The 20,114-nt window shown below is 37.7% G+C and overlaps 1 protein-coding gene across 1 annotated transcript in view; it reads right to left on the bottom strand.

The window, feature by feature from the left end:
* Positions 1-2,292: 2,292 nt before the first annotated feature.
* Positions 2,293-20,114, bottom strand: part of TNFSF13B (TNF superfamily member 13b) — a 35,057-nt gene continuing 17,235 nt past the window's right edge. Inside the window, exons 4-6 of the mRNA XM_059995814.1 lie at positions 7,227-7,339; positions 6,989-7,139; positions 2,293-3,872 (exon numbers count right to left, since the gene is read on the bottom strand). Coding sequence (XP_059851797.1) covers positions 3,760-3,872; positions 6,989-7,139; positions 7,227-7,339 — 377 coding nt within the window. The 3' untranslated portion in view covers positions 2,293-3,759. The remainder of the gene's footprint in view (positions 3,873-6,988; positions 7,140-7,226; positions 7,340-20,114) is intronic.

The following is a 20,114-nucleotide window of genomic DNA, read 5'->3' as shown; positions in this document are numbered from 1 at the left end:
GAACTACCATACGACCCAGCAATCCCACTACTGGGCATATACCCTGAGAAAACCATAATTCAAAAGGAGTCATGTACCAAAATGTTCATTGCAGCTCTATTTACAATAGCCCGGAGATGGAAACAACCTAAAGTGTCCATCATCGGATGAATGGATAAAGAAGATGTGGCACATATACACAATGGAATATTACTCAGCCATAAAAAGAAACGAAATTGAGCTATTTGTAATGAGGTGGATAGACCTAGAGTCTGTCATACAGAGTGAAGTAAGTCAGAACGAGAAAGACAAATACTGTATGCTAACACATATATATGGAATTTAAGAAAAAAATGTCATTAAGAACCTAGGGGTTAGACAGGAATAAAGACACAGACCTACTAGAGAATGGACTTGAGCATATGGGGAGGGGGAAGGGTAAGCTGTGACAAAGCGAGAGAGAGGCATGGACGTATATACACTACCAAACGTAAGGTAGATAGCTAGTGGGAAGCAGCTGCATAGCACAGGGAGATCAGCTCGGTGCTTTGTGTCCACCTAGAGGCGTGGGATAGGGAGGGTGGAAGGGAGTCGCAAGAGGGAAGAGATATGGGGATATATGTATATGTATAGCTGATTCACTTTGTTATAAAGCAGAAACTAACACACCATTGTAAAGCAATTATACTCCAATACAAAAAAAGAAAAAAGAAACGAACTCAAAAATTGCGAAGCAACATGGGAGCCAAACCAAACACGTCAGGGGGCTGCACGGGTCTCCTAGGGCAGGGACATCTTCAGAGTAATATTTTCTGGTTTGGACTTCGAATGACAATAGGATTTATTAAGCCCTTCTATCAGTAGGTCATTGTACCCATAACAGAGTGCATGGGAGGAGCTTCTCTGCACGGTGACCAGACAGTGGAGGCGTTTCTCCAGGCGCCAGTGAGGCCAGCACATTACTTCCTCAGGATGTTCTGCTAACGCACTGAGGGCCCTCACTGGGTGATTAGGTAACATCACGAATCTTGACTTCGGATTTAACACAGAAGAGTATCTGGCCTGGGCCCATACACTTAAACCTTAGAAATTTTCTTTCGTAGGAAATCCCAGGATAACATCCATTTTCTGCTAAAATAAATTGGAGGAAAGATAGCAAAGGCTGAACTTGGGCAATCTCACTCACTGTTGCAGTCACATCCCCCCACACCTCTATATTTACCTAATCTTTTTTTTTAATTTATTTTTTATTGAAGTATAGTTGAATTACAACACCATGTTAATCACTGCTGTACAGTAAAGTGACTCAGTTATACATATATCTACATTCTTTTTCATAGTCTTTTCCATTATGGTTTATCCCAGGTTATTGAATATAGTTCCCTGTGCTCTACAGTAGGACCTTGTTGTTTATCCATTTTATATATATACCAGTTTGCATCTGCTATTCCCAAACTCCCAATCCATCCCTCTCCCACACCCCTCCTCCTTGGCAACCACCAGTCTATTTTTTATGTCCCTGATTCTGCTTCTGTTTCATAGATAGGTTCATCTGTGTCATATTTTAGATTACACATACAAGTAATATCATATGGTATTTGTCTTTCTCTTTCTGACTTAATTCAACTTCCTGATAACTGCATAAACTTTGACTCACCCGAAGTCTGATTTTCCTCACAATTTCACTGACGAGGAAGATAAGATTCACATTTTAAGGCTGGTTTGAACAGAAAGCAAAATAAGATTTAAGACCATTTTATGTGGCTGAATTCTACACCTGCTGACAAAATATGCTGAGCCATTTAGAAAGAAAAATGTTGCAAGCTGTAGATTCACAAGAGATTAGGGCACAAGCCTATTACAATGTAGTTTTATCTTTGTTTAACCTGGGCTCTAAGAAATATTTAATCCATAACTTTATATATATAGTACCGAGGTGACCAAATCCTTTTTGAAACATGTAAAATATTTATGACTTGAAATACTTTATATCATACCCTAACACATACTACTTTATCATGTTCAACAATTTATGCACCTAATTTTTTTTATCATTTTACTTAGTCTTTTTTTTAGTTGAAGTATAGTTGATTTACAATATTGTGTTCATTTCTGTACAGCAAAGTGATTCAGTTATACATATATATATACATTCTTTTCCATATTCTTTTCCATTATGGTTTAATCACCGGATACTGACTATAGTTCCCTGCATGCACCTAATTTTTAAGACAACATTCAGTGTTATGGAGAGAAACCAAAAGATGACTAGTGTTAGACAAACAATCCAAAAATGAGGCAAAAGGCACTAACATTTTTTTATTTGGCAATCCACTTAGCAGCAACACTAAGAAAATCTCTGACTTCCTTCTATTATCAAAACTTCTACCTCACCTATCACTTCCTTTTTTATTACAATATTGAAGAACAGAATAAACTGCAAAGTGTATTTTATTTTAACCAAAAAGCCAAAACTATAGAAATCAGTTTTAAACAAAGTTTAATTTTAGGCACAAAATACAAATAATTTTGTTTTGAAAAAAATACCTTTAAAAATATTTTAATGTAAACTGGGGAAAACTAGTGTAGACCAGGGTCTATTTTTCCATCTGTTTAAACAATGAAGTAAACTGTTTAAACTGATGACATTTAAAAATATAAGCAAAACACATGACGTTATAAAAGATAAGTATTACAGCATTCTCAAAAATGAGTCTTTATAAAATGAAAATTAGGACAATGTCTTCTGGCATGTGATAATCTTTGGAACAAGCACATGGGATATAACATACTCAGGATGCCAAGAACTTTAATTAAACCTCAACTTCTGTAAAGCTAATAACATGAGTATTTTTTAAAGGCTGGGATATGTGAACTACAATACCAGCAGTTTAAAATAGAAGGATAGGAAATAAAGGGAAATGATATTACATTATTACAAATGTACTTATTAATTTCTATGGCAGATTTTATTTTTAGGTTAAAACACTTATAGTTATTTCTTTCAATTAATGCTTATATGCATGAATTGGAATTACCCTACATTAAAAGTTTCTGAAGTAACTGAAATTAGCTATAAAAAATACACCTAAGTGTAAACACATGAGAGAATTATTTTCCTCCTGTGAAAGATGTCCAGGAGTGTTCCAGCAGGTAATATATGATATTAGAGCTAAAAACTGCAAACTTGAAATAAACCTAAAAGACTTAAATAGTACCTATATCCTATTTTGAGTCCGATTGTTTAATGATATTTAAACTTTTAGTTACTTTTTCATGTATGGAATGCAAGATTTCTATACTTTTTTTTTCTTTTTTTTAGTTTCCTCAATATTAACTGAAAATGGAGAAAGGGTATTTAACATAAAAATAGAGGATAAATCCTCAGATCTCCCCCAAATGTCTTAATGTCCTACAGCCATGGGCGCTGTCCCATAGCAAACAGTGGGATACCATTTTTGAAGAAATGATTACTGCCCCTTTGAATCCTGTGCTTCTTGCAAGGTAAGAAACTATGACTAAGGTGTTCAACATGGCATTATAGTGAAAAGTTTTTCTAGTTCTATTTTTCCTTAAACGGGCTCTAGTTCTTTAATTCACATGACACCCTTTGGCTGTGGTTGTCTGTTAAATTTCCTGTTTTGGTCTAGTTTCAGCAAACCAGGCTATGGTAACTACCTTTTTTTTTTTTTTTTCCTTTTGGTATTTCCAGTTAAGTGTTTTCTCTTTAGAGGTACAAAGAAAGGGAGGAAAACAGCCACACCAAGGTGTGTAAGTAGGTCACAGAAGTTTCAGTGCACCGAAAAACGTGCCGTCTCCATCCCGGGATATTTTAGCATCTTCGCGTGGTATTGCCAGTTGGAGTTCATCTCCTTCCTCCAGCTTTGCTATGCCTGGAAAAGAATGATTTGCAAGAACTTTAAGCAGTTGTACACGGAAAGGAGGGGGAGGGGAGAACATTAAAGACAACTACTTTGTTTTGGAAAAAAATAGTAGGCATTCACCCTTCAAATTACACCAGTGGACTTCTAAACCCGTTATGATTTGCCTAAACACCACCCCCCCCCCAAAAAAAAGTAAAAGAAATAAGCAGAAGGAGTTATAACAGACATAAATGGATGTATCACCTACTGTTCGTAAAATGGAGAATCTAAACAGGACTCAGACATCTAACTATAAGAAAAAAGTTTAGGAATTCATAGCACGTCCCTTGATGGAATGTTATATAGTTAAAAGTAGTTTTGGGCTTCCCTGGTGGCTCAGTGGTTGAGAGTCCGCCTGCCGATGCAGGGGACACGGGTTCGTGCCCCGGTCCGGGAAGATCCCACATGCCGCGGAGCGGCTGGGCCCGTGAGCCATGGCTGCTGAGCCTGCGTGTCCGCAACGGGAGAGGCCACAGCAGTGAGAGGCCCGCGTACCGCAAAAAAAAAAAAAAAAAAAAAAAAATTGGTTTTGCTTCATTTTATTGACATGGGAATCTTTAAAAAATAATGTTAAATAAAAATACAAAAAAATGAGCACACCCACGTATATATACTGCATAGTCCTAAATATACTTTCAAATGTGCATATAAAATGCATAAATTATTTAAAAGTGAAAAACAAAACACTACTTATTCACAAAGCACATCTGCTAACATAGTCTTTCTCTAGGGTACAAACTACGGGATGAGAAGTCATTTGGATTACTTTTATAGCCCTCTATAATTTGTGTTTCCATACTTGTTTTTATAATCAAAAGCAACAGGTAATTAGCTTCTCAAAACTGATAAACTAATCTTCATTCATGCGCCTATTTTACAATAATGCAGCCTGTGATTCAGGAATACAAAACACAACTCAGGAACTACACTCAGTATACTATCAGGTCATTCTTGACATCATTTTAAAAGAAAAAGATAAAGAAAAAGAAAGAGGAGGAGGGGCAGAGAATAAAGCCAACGAAATAACAAAGGAAATAGCATCTAAATTGTCAATACATTCAACTCACAATTTTAAAAGTAGCTGCATTGTTTCATTAACATGCCATGAAAATGTATTTACAGGAACACATCTACGTGAACCTCTATTCCACTGTCAAACCAAAGCACCTGGGTGTCCTGCAGCACTAGCCAGCGGGTATTTATTTACGGAGCACCTCAGATATACCAGACACCTTCGTAGGCCCTCACAGGGCGGTGATCAGAATAACCAAAGAGTCTGTCTACAAGGACCTTGTTTTTTGTTAATAGACCAAGACAGACAACAAACAAAAGAACATAGTTCTAGGTATTGTTAAGGGTAAAGTGTACACTTTTAGGATTGGCAAGGCATTTGATGACTACATTAAGTAGTAGAAAAAAAAAAAAGATTGAAGTTACTTGTTGAATGGATTAGTCATTATCATAGAGATTGAAGATAATCTAATAATTTGACAAAGGCTATAGATCACAGATCATTAATTAACAGGAACTCTCCAAATAAAGTCTGTGTGAACCAACTACGTTTCAAAGTAGGTTCTATTTAAAATTTCAACACTGGGTTATTGGCTAGTTCAAGTCTTCCAGATTATAGCAATCAGCTCTAACTTTTTCTACAATAAACACATTCAATTTGTTAATGAAATAATAAGATTCAGCTCCGTTGGGCTCCTCAAATGGACCATTTTAATTTTTTCCAGATTATTATAGAAGCACTTTATACACGTATACACCAATGTGTAGCTTTTAATGGTTTTAAACAAATTCGTTCTAGAACAGATAAAGATTGAAAACCTGAAATTTTCTAGAAAACACTTTTCGTAAATAATACTAAGCTACTAGCACTGAGAAATATCTTTAAGGTCAAGTTAATTAGTCTTAAAAAGTAAGGCACCTAGGAAATCTGGCTGAGATCAGCCCATCAGCCCATGAGGGGCTGATGAATAGAAAATTTGAAAAAGAGTGTGTTGTAAAGCTCTAAGTACTAATTAATGTAAATACATATAACAGACTGAAGTGACCTTACCATTTATAAATATTTTGCAACACCAAGATACTGGTTACCACTGGCTGCAGGGAAACAATTCTCTATGAAAATTAGGGAATTCCAATTTCGTACACTTCCTCATCACCCTGTCAAAGCTATTTGTGGCTGTGGATCCAGGATGACACTTGTCTCCATTTTTGGGAACTATTTTGCCTTCTCACTTGTTTCATCGTGCCTTTGTCAGTAAACGCCTTTGGAATATAGCGCTTCAAATCGCACAGCCCAGCTGCACCCCGTGTTCACACTGCCATTCACGCTAACTGTCTGGAAGGGAAGACATTCCTCGGGGTCCTGAATGGATTTGTCAAAATCACCAGCGAGAAATAAACGTGTCGAAGGCATTTTTTTTTTTTCAAATACTGGCCTCGATTAATTTGAAATTATCCCAAGACAAGATGAAGGCTACGACGACAATTACAGCCCAAACAGACCTGCAATGAAGCGAGCCTGCCCTTTCCCTTTTCTGAGTTGAAATGCAGCCTCACTCCTACACTTTCACATCCCAAACGCATCCACCTGGTGTCCACTGACACCAGCAAAGCCACTGGGCCACTGGACCTGACCCTCAAACCAGCCAAAGGTACTTCTTCCGCAGGAGGTGAAGAAGAGATTCTGTGAGTCCCACTGGGGTCCGACTGGCTGGTTTAAACTAAGTTCTGTGCAGCCTAAGACAATGTGTGCTTCCTCTCTGTGCCTCAGACCCCACCTCCCTTCGACAGGGAGGATTAAAGGAAGGGGCACAGGTAAAGTGCCTGGCACGCGCTTATCATTCTCGTATTATTCCAGCATTGTTATTACAGGTTGAAGAAAACACCGCTTACGATTGTTCTAGTGTGTATTGCTGTGAAGTTACTGCCCTTTCTAAATGTATATAAAAATGATAAACCTATTAATAATGATTCTGCCTCTATCAACACAGACTAGCTTATCATTCAAGATAATAAGTACCACACAGTATATTGAGGAATGTCTTTCTGTCTATGTATATAGAACTATTATTTACCAGCTGAATAACAGGAATTATTGGGTAGTGTTTCAGGCATATTTTGAATACATCGGAACAAAGTCACCAGACTCAATTCGTCCCCAAAGACATGGACTTTTTTTCTCTGTATTAGGTGTCCCATGGCAAAGGTGTTATCGGTGTATAAAACCTGAGAAACAAACCAAAGAACTTTGTCAGAAGTCAGCACAAAATGGGAGGCACTGGACAGTGACAGCGGTATTAGGGTGGAACCTACCTGACCGTATATAAAGAAGTAACCCGTTTCTTTGACCAATATTTTATTCTCTTTTTCTTCTAGCGCTCTTCCTCTTTTAAAGCTGAGAAGCCATGGAACAAATGTGTAAGCTCCTACAATGAAGAGAATCATTCATAAGAAAAAAAAACTGAGAAAAGCAGTTCTTCACCTCCACTTAGCTGCTAAACTAAGTCTGAAACCTAGAGGAGAATTTCATCTTTTAGAAAAAGGGGAAAAGAAGAGAAATCACAATCCTCCACTGGTTTCTCAGCCATATTTACATACTCACCCAGGCAATTGTCAGATACAGGAACTTGAAAGCAAACACTTCATATGTAATGTCTGGGGTTTTGATTTCTTCTGTATTTCAGCAATTTTCAAAATATACTCTGGTCTGGATGGGACAGTTTGAGGCCAAAAACATGGACAAACTGTCTCTGAATAACACACCAAGAGAAATTTTTGGTTTTCCTTTGATTCTGTCGGGGAGGAAAAGATTTTCCTCTACCCTTCTTGGTTCTTCTGGCTGGTCTAAGAATTCAACTGACATGAGACAGATCAACAGGAGAAAATCACACAAAAGTTTAATAATATGCATACATGGGAGACTCCCAGGAAGACTGAGTAACCCCCCAAAGTGGGCAAAACAAATGTCTGCTGGGCCACCAGAGACAGTGGGACACAGAGTGGACTCTGGTCGCTAAGCCCTACCAGAGTCTCCCCCACTACCTTCAGCCCATATTCTTTGCAGACATCTCTCAGGATGGCTCTGTTCTAGGAACAAGTCCTCTATCCAAATTCTTTTAGGAACTTAAGGGGAGAGGTAACAAGAAAAACTTCCCGCGTCTTCTTAAAAATAATCGCTAAAAATAATCAGCCTAAATTAATCCTCATGTCAAAGAGACACATTTTGGGGCAGCAAATTTTGCTCCCCTCCAGTTCCCAGAAAGGAGGGAGTTTGTATGTGGAGAGTTTAGCGAAGAATATGGAGAGGAAGCCACCCTCTCCCCAACATGGCAATAAGACAGAGCTTAAGGAGAGGGAGAGAAATTACTGAGATGCAACCTCTCCTAGGAAATGGTCCAGGAATGTTGTGATACCCATCCGTAATGTTCAAGTTGAAGTGGTTTCTGTTCAATACACCCATTCTCCTCCACTATCCCTCAAACACCACTTGGGGAGTGGCAGGAGAGCCACGGTTCTCAAGAGTTGGATAAAGGGGCAGAGAGAAGACAGAGGCCAAAGAAATGCATGGGCAAAAGGGGTGCGGATGGCTGAGACGGAATGCCCACTGAAAGAGTAAACACTGCTTTCCGGTGAATTCACACGCTAAGGTCACTGGAGCTCCCACCATCATGTTATGCATATAGTGGAGTAAACAGTGGACCCTGAGGCTAGGGGCTGGGAAATCTGGGGTATAAATAAAATGGCATAAAGTAAGGGAAAAGAAGATTAGGGAAATGGCAGTACAAGAAAAAAATAGTAAAATGAAACTGGGGTCATCTAAAATCATATAAAAAATGTTCCCATATAATTGGCAATGTTGGACCACATGTGTCCCCAAGCGTCACCTTGGTCATAACAAAAAAAGAAACAAAATCAATAATAAAATTCAGAAGTCTACAAGACGGTATGACAGAAGCTCAAGAAAAGAACAACTTGTCCTACATTGAGAATAAAGGAAATGTTCCCCTGCGGATTTTCCTAAGGCGCCGCCCTAGGATGCAATAGTTGACGATGCTTTCATGTTCATAAACACAATTTCTAAGTGGACATGCCCGCTTCAATGGTGCCCCCAAGGCAAAACCATCCTACTTGAGCTTTTCCCAAATAGGATTCTCGAGGGAAGAATACAGAAGAAGAACCACATATTTTCTGAATATTTCTGAGGAATTAAGAACCTGAGTGGTCAAACAAAGCCACTATACTGTGAATTCAAGTTACAATGAAACAATTCCTTAAGGCAGTCCTCCAGGATCACATTCCACAGACAGAGGGAGGGAGCTGAGAGGGAGGGGTGGGTGGAGAGAGGAGAGAGGAAGCAGCAGGAGGGGACCCCACAGATCTCCACTCCTCTCCTGTGCTCCCCTGAATGGCTCCGTCTCTCAGGAGGAGTGAATGCTCCCCCCGACACATGAGGCAGGTCTGATCCCCCCAATCTGCTGTCCACAAAGACGGTCTCTGAGAAACCATTTCCTTAAATGAAAACTCTCCAGGGCCACACACTGGGTAATGACAGTCCATGAATAAAGATCTCCTCATTTACAAATAACAGAGGTAATCTCATCATCACCTGTTTTTATAAAATATTATTTCGGTGAAAAGATTATAATGACGTAGTTTTAAGTTCTGTTTAAATAAAGATCACGTGGCCAAAGCATTCTTTAAGGTAGAGTTCTGAAAACATGAGGAAAAATTAATATCATGGTTGTTATTACTGTAAAATGTAAGCTGATGACTGAACGTGATTGTTTTCATGGAAGTGATACTTATTTGGTACTCTGACCACAAAGGGCTTTCCTTCCCCTTCAAAACTATACCCATTATAGACTCTAATTTCTCTGAGCTTGGGGACTGTTTCTGTTTGGTTCCCTGCTGTTTCCCCAGGGCCTAAAATGATACCTGGCCCACAGCAGATGCAGCAAATATTTACTGAGTTAACTAATTCAACTTTAAACATAAAATAATTCAAAATGGTGGGGTGCTAGGCAATTAGTCACTAGCATTCGATTGGTTTTTAAAAGCATTTTATTACCTGGTTTCTGAAACTCTTGGAAATGAAACACCCTCCACTATAGAGGTAATATGAACTTTGAAGTAAAACACATATTTCTAAAACTGCTTGTTTATATTCTGACTAGAGATATTGAGTAAAAAAATTTTTTTGCCATACCTGAAATTGATCCTCTATTTCTTTATACAATACTTATATCTATAAAATTAGCCAGTTCTTACCAAATTCCACTGCTGTATTGTCATAATAGAAAGAAAAACAAATAGTTATTAGGTTTCTATTCTTATTTACTCTTTTGCTTTCGGCATTTCATCATACCTCGCTGGAAATATTCTTATTAAAGAGAGAGAGAGTATACATTTGCTTGTCTTTATATACTGTCTATGTTTCTCCTCCCAACCGCAGCCTCACACATGCACATGCACGCACACACGCACACACATACACACACACACACACACACACACACACACAATTACACTCCATTAGGCCAAGGCAATGACTATGCTGTAGTCACAGCTGGAAACTCAGACGCCAAGAATGGAGCCTAGCACACAGTATACACTCAATCAACATGTGCTGCTCCATGAAGTTTTAATTTAAGAAAACAGACTGAACAATTAATTACAAGCTAAAGTAGTTATAAACTTAAGCATAAATGTTATAATATGTCTCTACATCTTAAAATTCACTTAGGTTTTTTTGCCTGCTAGTTAGACCACAGACAGATGTTAACAAGAAAATATGTACTAAATGACTCCTCTGTAGGACGCTTATCTAAGCTAGTGTGAATCACTCCTCATAGTATCTAGGAATTCGGAAAGGAAAAATTTCAATGACCACAGATTCTTACAGCTTCTCCTCATACGTAGAAAAGCACTGAAGTCATTAAACTGAGGGTCTATTCTTTGTGATTAGCAGTAATCTTTTGATGGTCGACTAAACATTCTTTTCCAGAAAAAAAAAAAATTAGATATATCCAGGTTCCTCCCTTGCCTTTTTGGAACTCTTTCTCACAGCTATCTGAGAGGCTGTCTCCCGGGCTATAGTCCTCAATAAGACACTGAATGAACTCCAACTCATAGATCTTATATTGTGTGTTTTTATTTCAGTCAGTGGAGGTAAATTCTAGGAGTATTAATGCTTAATTTTGCTAGTCAACAGCTAAAATACTGATATATCTTGGTATATAAAGTGTGAACTTTCCAGCTCCACTCAGCTTTAAATACTTGATGTATTTAAATGTTTCGGAAAAATTAATAAATTACTGTGTACATTAATATGTGAAATTAAATAAAAATAATGCCAGTGTTTAAATGTAAAAATAATTTACATGTATTTCTGAAAATGCCTGCTTTTGAAAGAGTAGATCTTTCCTGTACTGATATATATGAAAGACTTGTAGATAAATTTTAGGACAAGAAATTTTTATAGGAAAATCAGATCTATTTCATTAATATTTGTTTTCTATTCTATTTTATGAATAGGCAATCTCCTCCCAGATAGTTATACCTCCAGTGTTATTTCCCACAGTAGTTGAATATAGATGCTCCAGAGAGCAGCTTTCAATCACAGCTATCACAGTTGGTTACTGTTCCTGATTTTCTATTTTATTATCTTAAAACTCCTGGAAATAGTTTTAAGGGAGAAGATACTAATAATATTTTTTGAAGATAGATTAAGTAAACCAATTTAAGAAAGAGGGATTTTTAAAAAGGAAATAGGGATTTTTTTTTTATTGAACAAATATAGTTTAGCAGTGAAATCCACGTAATCATATGCCTGATTCTGTAGATGAGGCAGGACTTGGAAAATCAAAAGAAACAGAAGCCAGACAGGCAGAGCCATGCAGGCTGAGCTACCAGAAGGGCAGTGAGAAGCCCTGTAGGGGCTGTGAGAAGTGGGGGAAAATGACTGTATCTGTGTTTTAGAAACATCTCTATGTGGTTACCAGGTAAGAAATGTGCAAAACTGGAGGCAAGAAAACCAGCCAAGGTGAGAGACGATGGTGGTTTATACTAGGATGGTGAAATGAAAATGAAGAAAAACAGATTCGTTCAAATTATATATATGAGGAACCACTGATAAAGTTTTGAGATTAACGTACTGACTTCGAGGAAGCCGTCAAGAATGACACTCAGAATTCCGGATTGAACAGCTGAAGACATGGTCAGCACTTACTGAAACAGGAGACACTGGAAAAAGACCAGACTTGGGGAAAAGTTCTGAAGAGTTCACGCTGATATGCCACCAAGATACTCAGGAAAAGATGTTAAGTAGACAGAGGTATATATATAGGCTTGGATCTCAGAAAAGTCATCTGGGCTAAAGATCTACATTTAAGCCGTCACACATGCATGTCAAGTGAGAACACAGGAGGATTTAGGAATGCCAAAGAAATAAGAACGAAGACAATGGGACTGTGTCAGCGGTCTGAAAAACATCAATACTGAAGAAATTTAAGAATAATTTGCAAAGAAGTTTAAAAAGCAGTGGCCAAAAAAGCTAGGAACATGGTTGGAGAAACAAACCAAGAAAAGCACGTGTTTCAAAAAGAGGGAAATCATCAAGTGTCAAATTCTACTGTGAGATTAAATCTCATCATTGCCTCTGTGAAATAATTATGTTGAAAAACAGAATAAACGAGAGACTTCCACTATCAGTGATTGTGGAAATCACATGTCTCCTTTTTTACCTCCTGTAAATCCCATGAAAGAAACATAGATGTGTGTTCTCCAAAATAACTGCAAGGGATGCCCAAAGCAACTGAGATCACACTGAAGTTGAGCATAAAAGTGCAGAGAAAAAGCAAAGGAAAGAGTCAATGGCCTGGAACAGCAAAGTTCACACAGAGTCAGCAAAATCAACTCGCTAAAGGTTACGAGGCCCGCACACACACACACAGAAATCTACACACAAACAAACAGCAAATGTCAATGTAAGCTAAAAGAATTTGGGAAATTAGGGGGGGAAAGTGCTCACTTAAATGAAAGTAAAAGTTTCAGAAGGGAAAATAGGTTTCACACAGAACAAAATGAGATGGAAATTAAAAAAAGAGTTAAGAATTTGAGAAAAATTGTAAAACTATAGAATATAAAAGATAGGTAATGAATTGCCAGCATATACATAATTGGAACCCAGAGAGACAAAACAAAAACAACAAAAAGTCAAGCAGAACAAGCACTTAGAGCTACTGCAGAATTAAAAGACCCATTATGTGCCAGAGAAAGTTGATTCAGAGTTTTATTAGTTTCTTATTGCAGCTGTAACAAATTACCACAAACTTAGTGGCTTAAAACAATACACATTTATTATCTCCCGTTTGAAACATCAGAAGTCTCACTGGGCAAAAGTCAAGGTGTTGGCAAGTTGTGTTCTTTCTGGACGCTGGAATGTCCATCCCTTGCCTTTTCCAGCTTCTACAGTCTGCCTGCTTTCCTGGGCTTGTGGCCCTTCCTCTTCCCAGACAGCAATCACAACATTCTGAACTCTGTTTTCATCGCCACATCACCTTCTCCGATTCTGACCCTGCTAACTCTCTCCTACAAGGACCTTTGTGATTATACTGGGACCACACGGATAATCCAGGATAATATGCCCAAATTCCTTATCTTAATCACATCTTCCTAGTCCCTTTTGCCAGGTGAGGTAAGAAACTCACAGGTTTCAGGGATTACAGTGTGGACATGTCTGAGGAAATATTTTTCTACCCACCACAATAGTCTACCTTCAGATACATAATAAAATAAGTACTGAAACTTTAAGGTAAATATATACTTCTTTGTGTAACTAGGCAAGATAGTCAAGCCACTTATGAGAAGGAATTTTCTCTTACTTTAGTTTTCTTCAAAGTGCATAGAATGCCAAAGGCAAAAGACAGTGAGAAATTCCTACAAGCTACCCAGGTAAAGAAAGGGTAAACTGAGGATTTCATACCCAGGCATCTGTCCTTAAAGTATAAAAACTACAAGGAAACAGCTTTATTGATGCAAACACTAAGAGAGCATTGTTCTCCTGGGGCGATTTTGAATAAACTAGTAGAAAACAAAATTCAGGAAACTAAGATACGAATGAGGAAACCATAGCAAAAGGACTTGCAATGGGTATTGAATATATTTACTGTAAAAACACATAAAGAGGATGGTTTGATGATAAAGAATAGAACAGTTTTATGCCATGACAATGTAGAGATTATATAACTAGCAAATACTGAGAAGTAGTGGAGAAAAAAATGTTGACAGTAAATTCATCAACTGCCTCATTTGTAACAGCTGGGGCTCAAAGGATATAAAGTTGAGAGATCAAGTAATAGAAATATAAACATCGTAACAGTATGTAGATAAGCATTAAGAAATGTAATACCACTATCCAAAAAATGGATGGTGGAGGACAGGAATGATAGAGAAAATAAAGAAAAATCATATTTAATTTTATTACAGACCAGAGTAGACAATCAATATATATTATCTAAAGATATAATTATAGATGTCAGAGTAACATCATGAACAATGACAGAGTACAAAGCTCAAAAATAAGTCCCTTTGTGGAGGCAAGGCTATACAATGGAGAAAAGACAGTCTCTTCAATAAGTGGTGCTGGGAAAACTGGACAGCTACATGTAAAAGAATGAAATTAGAACACTCCCTAACACCATACACAAAAATAAACTCAAAATGGATTAAAGGCCTAAATGTAAGACTGGACACTAAAACTCTTAGAGGAAAACATAGGCAGAACACTCTTTGACATAAATCACAGCAAGATCTTTTTGGATCCACCTCCTAGAGTAATGGAAATAAAAACAAAAATAAACAAATGGGACCTAATGAAACTTCAAAGCTTTGGCACAGCAAAGGAAACCATAAACAAGACGAAAAGACAAACCTTAGAATGGGAGAAAATATTTGCAAATGAAGCAACTGACAAAGGATTAATCTCCAGAATTTACGAGCAGCTCATGCAGCTCCATATCAAAAAAACAAACAACCCAATCCAAAAATGGGCAGAAGACCTAAATAGACATTTTCCCAAAAAAGACATACAGATGGCCAAGAAGCACATGAAAGCTGTGCAACATCACTAATTATTAGAGAAATGCAAATCAAAACGACAATGAGGTATCACCTCACACCAGTCAGAATGGGCATCATCAGAAAATCTACAAACAACAAATGCAGGAGAGGGTGTGGAGAAAAGGGAACCGTCTTGCACTGTTGGTGGGAATGTAAATTGATACAGCCACTATGGAGAACAGTATGGAGGTTCCTTAAAGAACTACAAATAGAATTACCATGTGACCCAGCAATCCCACTACTGGGCATATACCCAGAGAAAACCATAACTCAAAAAGACACATGCACCCCAATGTTCACTGCAGCAATATTTACAATAGCCAGGTCATGGAAGCAACCTAAATGCCCATCGACAGACGAATGGATAAAGAAGATGTGGTACATATATACAATGGAATATTACTCAGCCATAAAAAGGAACGAAACTGGGTCATTTGTAGAGACGTGGATGGACCTAAAGAGTGTCATACAGAGTGAAGTAAGTCAGAAAGAGAAAAACAAATATTGTATATTAACACATATATGTGGAACCTAGAAAAATGGTACAGATGAACTGGTTTGCAGGGCAGAAATCGAGACACAGATGTAGAGAACAAACGTATGGACACCAAGGGGGGAAAGTGGCATCGGGGGTGGTAGTGGTGGGATGAATTGGGAGATTGGGATTGACATATATACACTAATATGTATAAAATGGATAACTAATAAGAACCTGCTGTATAAAAAAATAAATAAAATAAAATTCAAACATCAAAAAAAGATAAAGAAAAGTCCCTTTGCTAAGGCAGCAATTAAACTTGCAAGAACTTACAGAATCCATGTTTTTGGATATATGAAATCTAGTAAAAAACTTATAGAAACCAAGGGAGTGTTTAATGAAACAAAAGGTGTAAATTTCAGTTAGAAAGTATTGTGGTATTTCTGCTTACTCATGTACCACCCCTCATTCTCCTGCTTAGTGGCAGACATGGAGATGGTGGCCTGAGTTCCAGTTGGTGTCTTGCTGATGCCAGGAAGTGCAATACTCACTTTGTTCTCAAAACATTGTGACTCTGGATTTTGACCTGCCTGGAGTTTCCATTTAGATGGGAGCAGCTCCTCAGGCTGGTGTCAGTCAAAAGCTTTACAGAAATACACTACCTGTAGCCACCTGTAACAAGGAACAGTGGACAGGGCAAGCAGCAGGCTGACAAAAAGCCTGAGAAGGATGAGGCTAAGGAGGAAGATACTTCAAGGAATAAGGGCTTTGAAGGGTTACCACATACACCAAGGAATCTGCAGTGGATTGTGCATGACCAGAGCAGGATGCATGTTCAGAAAACACCTGAAAAGAACCCTAAGCTAACATCTCTAGTCGATCTTTGCTCTTTGCTCAAGCAGGATGGGAAGTCTAAGGCACAGTTGCTGGTAGCCTAGCTAAATGTTGAAGGAGTGCCCCAGCCCAGAGATAATCTGCTCAGAAAAAAGGGAGTTTGGTTTTTGTTGGTGGTGGTGGTTTTGGTTTTGGTTCCTGGCATTAAAGTAAATCTCTATCGGGATTAGGATTGGAGATAAAAGAATCCCCAACAGGATTACTGCAGAGATAACAGAAGAAAGACTTCAGTGACCACACAGAACAAGGAGTACAGTTTATTTTTTTGAAAAAATATTTTGGAAAATTCAATAAAAAAATGGACAACTGCAGCCCACAACAATCAACAACAGCAAACCCTGGGGATGGGATTTCCAGAGTTACCACACTGTAATATTCAAATTGTCCAATTTACAAAGAAAAATATAAAGCATACAAACAAACAGAAAATTATGGACCATTCACAGGGAAAAAAATTGGCAGAAACCATTCCTGAGGAAGCCCAGATATTGGACTTGCTAGACAAAGATATTACATATTTTAAATATGTTTAAAGAGTTAAAGGATACCATGGACAGAGAACTTAAGAAAACTGAGAGAAAAGTGTATGAACAAATAGACACTATCAGTTAAGAGATAAAAATTATTGTAAAAGGAACCAAACTCTTTCTTTAAAAAGAAGTTGTGGAGCTAAAAATTAAAATAGCTGAAATAAAATTTTTACTGGAGAGGTTACGTTACACAGCAGAGTTCACCAGGCAGAAGATGGAATCGGCAAACTTGAATATAGGACGACTGAAATTATCCAGTCTGAGTAGAAGAAATAAAAAGGAATAAAAGGAAGTGAAAAGAGCATAAAGGACCCATAGGACACTCTCCTTCAGACTAATATATGCATTATAGGAGTCCCAGAAGGAGAAGAGAAAAAGGCAGAAAGAATATTTGAAAAAATAATGGCCAAACTCTTCCCAACTTTGTAGAAAGAATGAATCTACATATCCACAAAGCTGAATGAATTTCAAGGAGAATAAACTTAAAGAGATCCACACCAAGATGCATTATAACTAGCAGCTGGAAGACAAAGGCAAGCACAGAATTTCGAAAGTAGCAAGAGAAAAGAAATTCCTCAAGTACAAGGGATGCTCCATAAGATCAACAGCTGTTTTCTTACTTGAAACTATGTCATCAAAAGGCAGTGGGATGACATATTTAAGGTTCTGAATGAGGAATTATGCCAGTTAGATGGTAGAGTAGGGAGACTTACCTCTCATCCCTCCACAGAAATGCTGATTTAACAATAATATTGTTACTAAAATACCGTGAAGAGACATTCAGGATCCAACTAAGAAGTAGAAGCAGCCTAGGGGAGCACAAACTGAGAAGCAGTCGTATTTATACAGGTAAGAAAAGCAATTTCAATTTACTCACATCAGTCCCTCCTCCAGACAGGCTTAGCTCCACCCCAGGAAGACTGCCTCAGCCCATGATTCTCGCATGGAGGGATGGTGAGGTTGGATTGTGCACAAGGCCTCAGGGCCTCCTAGGGTGCCTTCTGAGGAACTGGTTTCTATCTTGCCTCGTACTGAGCACTGAACAACCAAAGATCTTGGTCCCTTGAGACAGTTAGAAACAAAAAAGGGGAGTGCATCCCCTTATAGTCAGAAATTTTTTTGTCGTGATTGTGGAAAAGCAGAGAACTGATACTTTTCCTCCGGAGGGAAGGAAGGACGCAAAGGGGGCTTTGCTCCCAGCCCTAGAGTGACTAACACTGAGCACTGCTGACAGTGAAAGTGTATCCCAGTCAAAATCAGTCCAAGAAGATGGGGAGAAGTAGCTGCTTCTTCAAATGCACAGACAACAAAGCAAATCTACAAGGAATATGAGGAATCGAGAAAACACAACACAAAGGAAGAAAAAAAATCTCCAGTAAACAACCTGAGAGAAATGGCTATAATGAGTTGTAGATCACTTTTAACTCTAGTAAATATAAAAGTTAAAAGACAAAAGTATTTTTTTAAAAAAGAATTATGACTACAATAATGTGTTAATACATACACAAGATAAGCTGATGTAAGTTGTCACATTAACAAGCTAAAGTGTAGGGGAGGGAGAAGTAAAAGTGCAGTTCTGGGATAAGATCAAAGTTAAGTTGTTATTAGCTTAAAGTAGACTATTATCACTAGGTTGTTTTATGTAAACCCCATGGTCAGCAGAAATAAAAACCTGTAGTAGATACAAAAAATGTAAAGAGAATCAAAGCATACCACTACAAAAAATAATCAGAGAACACAGAGAAAGACATTAAGAGAGGAAGAAAGGAACAAATGAACTGTGAAACAGCCAGAAAACAATTAACAAAAGGGAAATAATAAGTCTTCATTATCAATAATTACTTTAAATGTAAATGGATTAAATTCCCCAGTCAAAACACACAGAGTGGCTGAATGGATTGGAAAGAACAAAATCCAATCATATGTTGCCTACAATAGACTCACTGTAGCTTTAAGGACACACATAGACTGAAAGTGAAGGGTTGGAAAGCAATATTCCATTCGAATGGTAAACAAGAAAGAAGAAGTGGCTTTTCTTAAATCAGACAAAATAGATTTTAAGTCAAAACCTGTCACATGAGACAAAGAGGGTCATTATGTAATGATAAATGGATCAATTCATCAAGGGGATATAACAAATATAAATATATATGCACTCAACAGTGGAGCTCCTAAATACGTAAAACAAATATTAACAGATCTGAAAGAAGAAACAGACAGCAATACAACAACAATAGGATCATTCAGTACCCCATTTTCAACAACGGATAGATCACCCAAAAGAAAATCAGTAAGGATACAGCATACTTGAACAACCCTGCAGACTAAATGATCTTAACAGATATATAGAGAACATTCTAGCCTACTGTAGCAAAATATACATTCTTAAGTGCACAAGGAAAATTCTCTAAGATAGATGAAATGTTAGGACACAAAATAAGTCTTAACAAATTAAAGGAGACTGAAATCATATCAAGCATCTTTTCCAACTAAAATGGTATGAAACCAGAAATCAGTAACAGGAGAAAATTTGAAAAACTCACAAATATGTGGAAATTAAACAATACACTCCTGAACCACCAGGGAGTCAAAAAAGAAATCAAAAGGCAAATCAAAAAATATCTTAAGACAAATAAAAATGAAAACACAACATACCAAAACTTATAGGATGCAGTAAAGCAGTACTGCTGCAGTGTCCACACACACTAACATTTACACGTTCAAGGTTTACTGGCATCACAACGCATCAGCCCAAATGGCAAAGCACCCAGATAAGCACCCAGATCTTCCAAGGAGGATCAACGTAGAGCAGCCACCACGCCAGGAAGATCACAACACTCTGTGAAATTCAAGCTCACAATGGAGTAGCAGCTGCATTTTTTTTGCATGATTTATAGCATTTTTGGTTTCGGCCAAATGTGTAAAACAAACCTTTTCCAAGTTATATTTTTTAATTGGTCCTTAGGGTCTTCTTCTGGCTCTATTTTAATTCTTAGGGAACAATTTGCTACCTAATAAAAGTTGCAAACATATGACCTTGGAAAATGCAGAACAATAAATAATAAGAGAATTGCAAATAGTTTATTATTTGGGTTACATTTAGGATAATTAAAGTCACATAGAAAAATAGAGATGAAAGGTAGCGTTCCCAGGAATCACTGCAAAGGCCAATCCAAATTC

The sequence above is a fragment of the Delphinus delphis genome, chromosome 18, assembly GCF_949987515.2.
Source record: "Delphinus delphis chromosome 18, mDelDel1.2, whole genome shotgun sequence".
In the NCBI taxonomy this organism is placed as follows: domain Eukaryota; kingdom Metazoa; phylum Chordata; class Mammalia; order Artiodactyla; family Delphinidae; genus Delphinus; species Delphinus delphis.
This window is presented reverse-complemented; position numbering and strand designations above follow the sequence as displayed.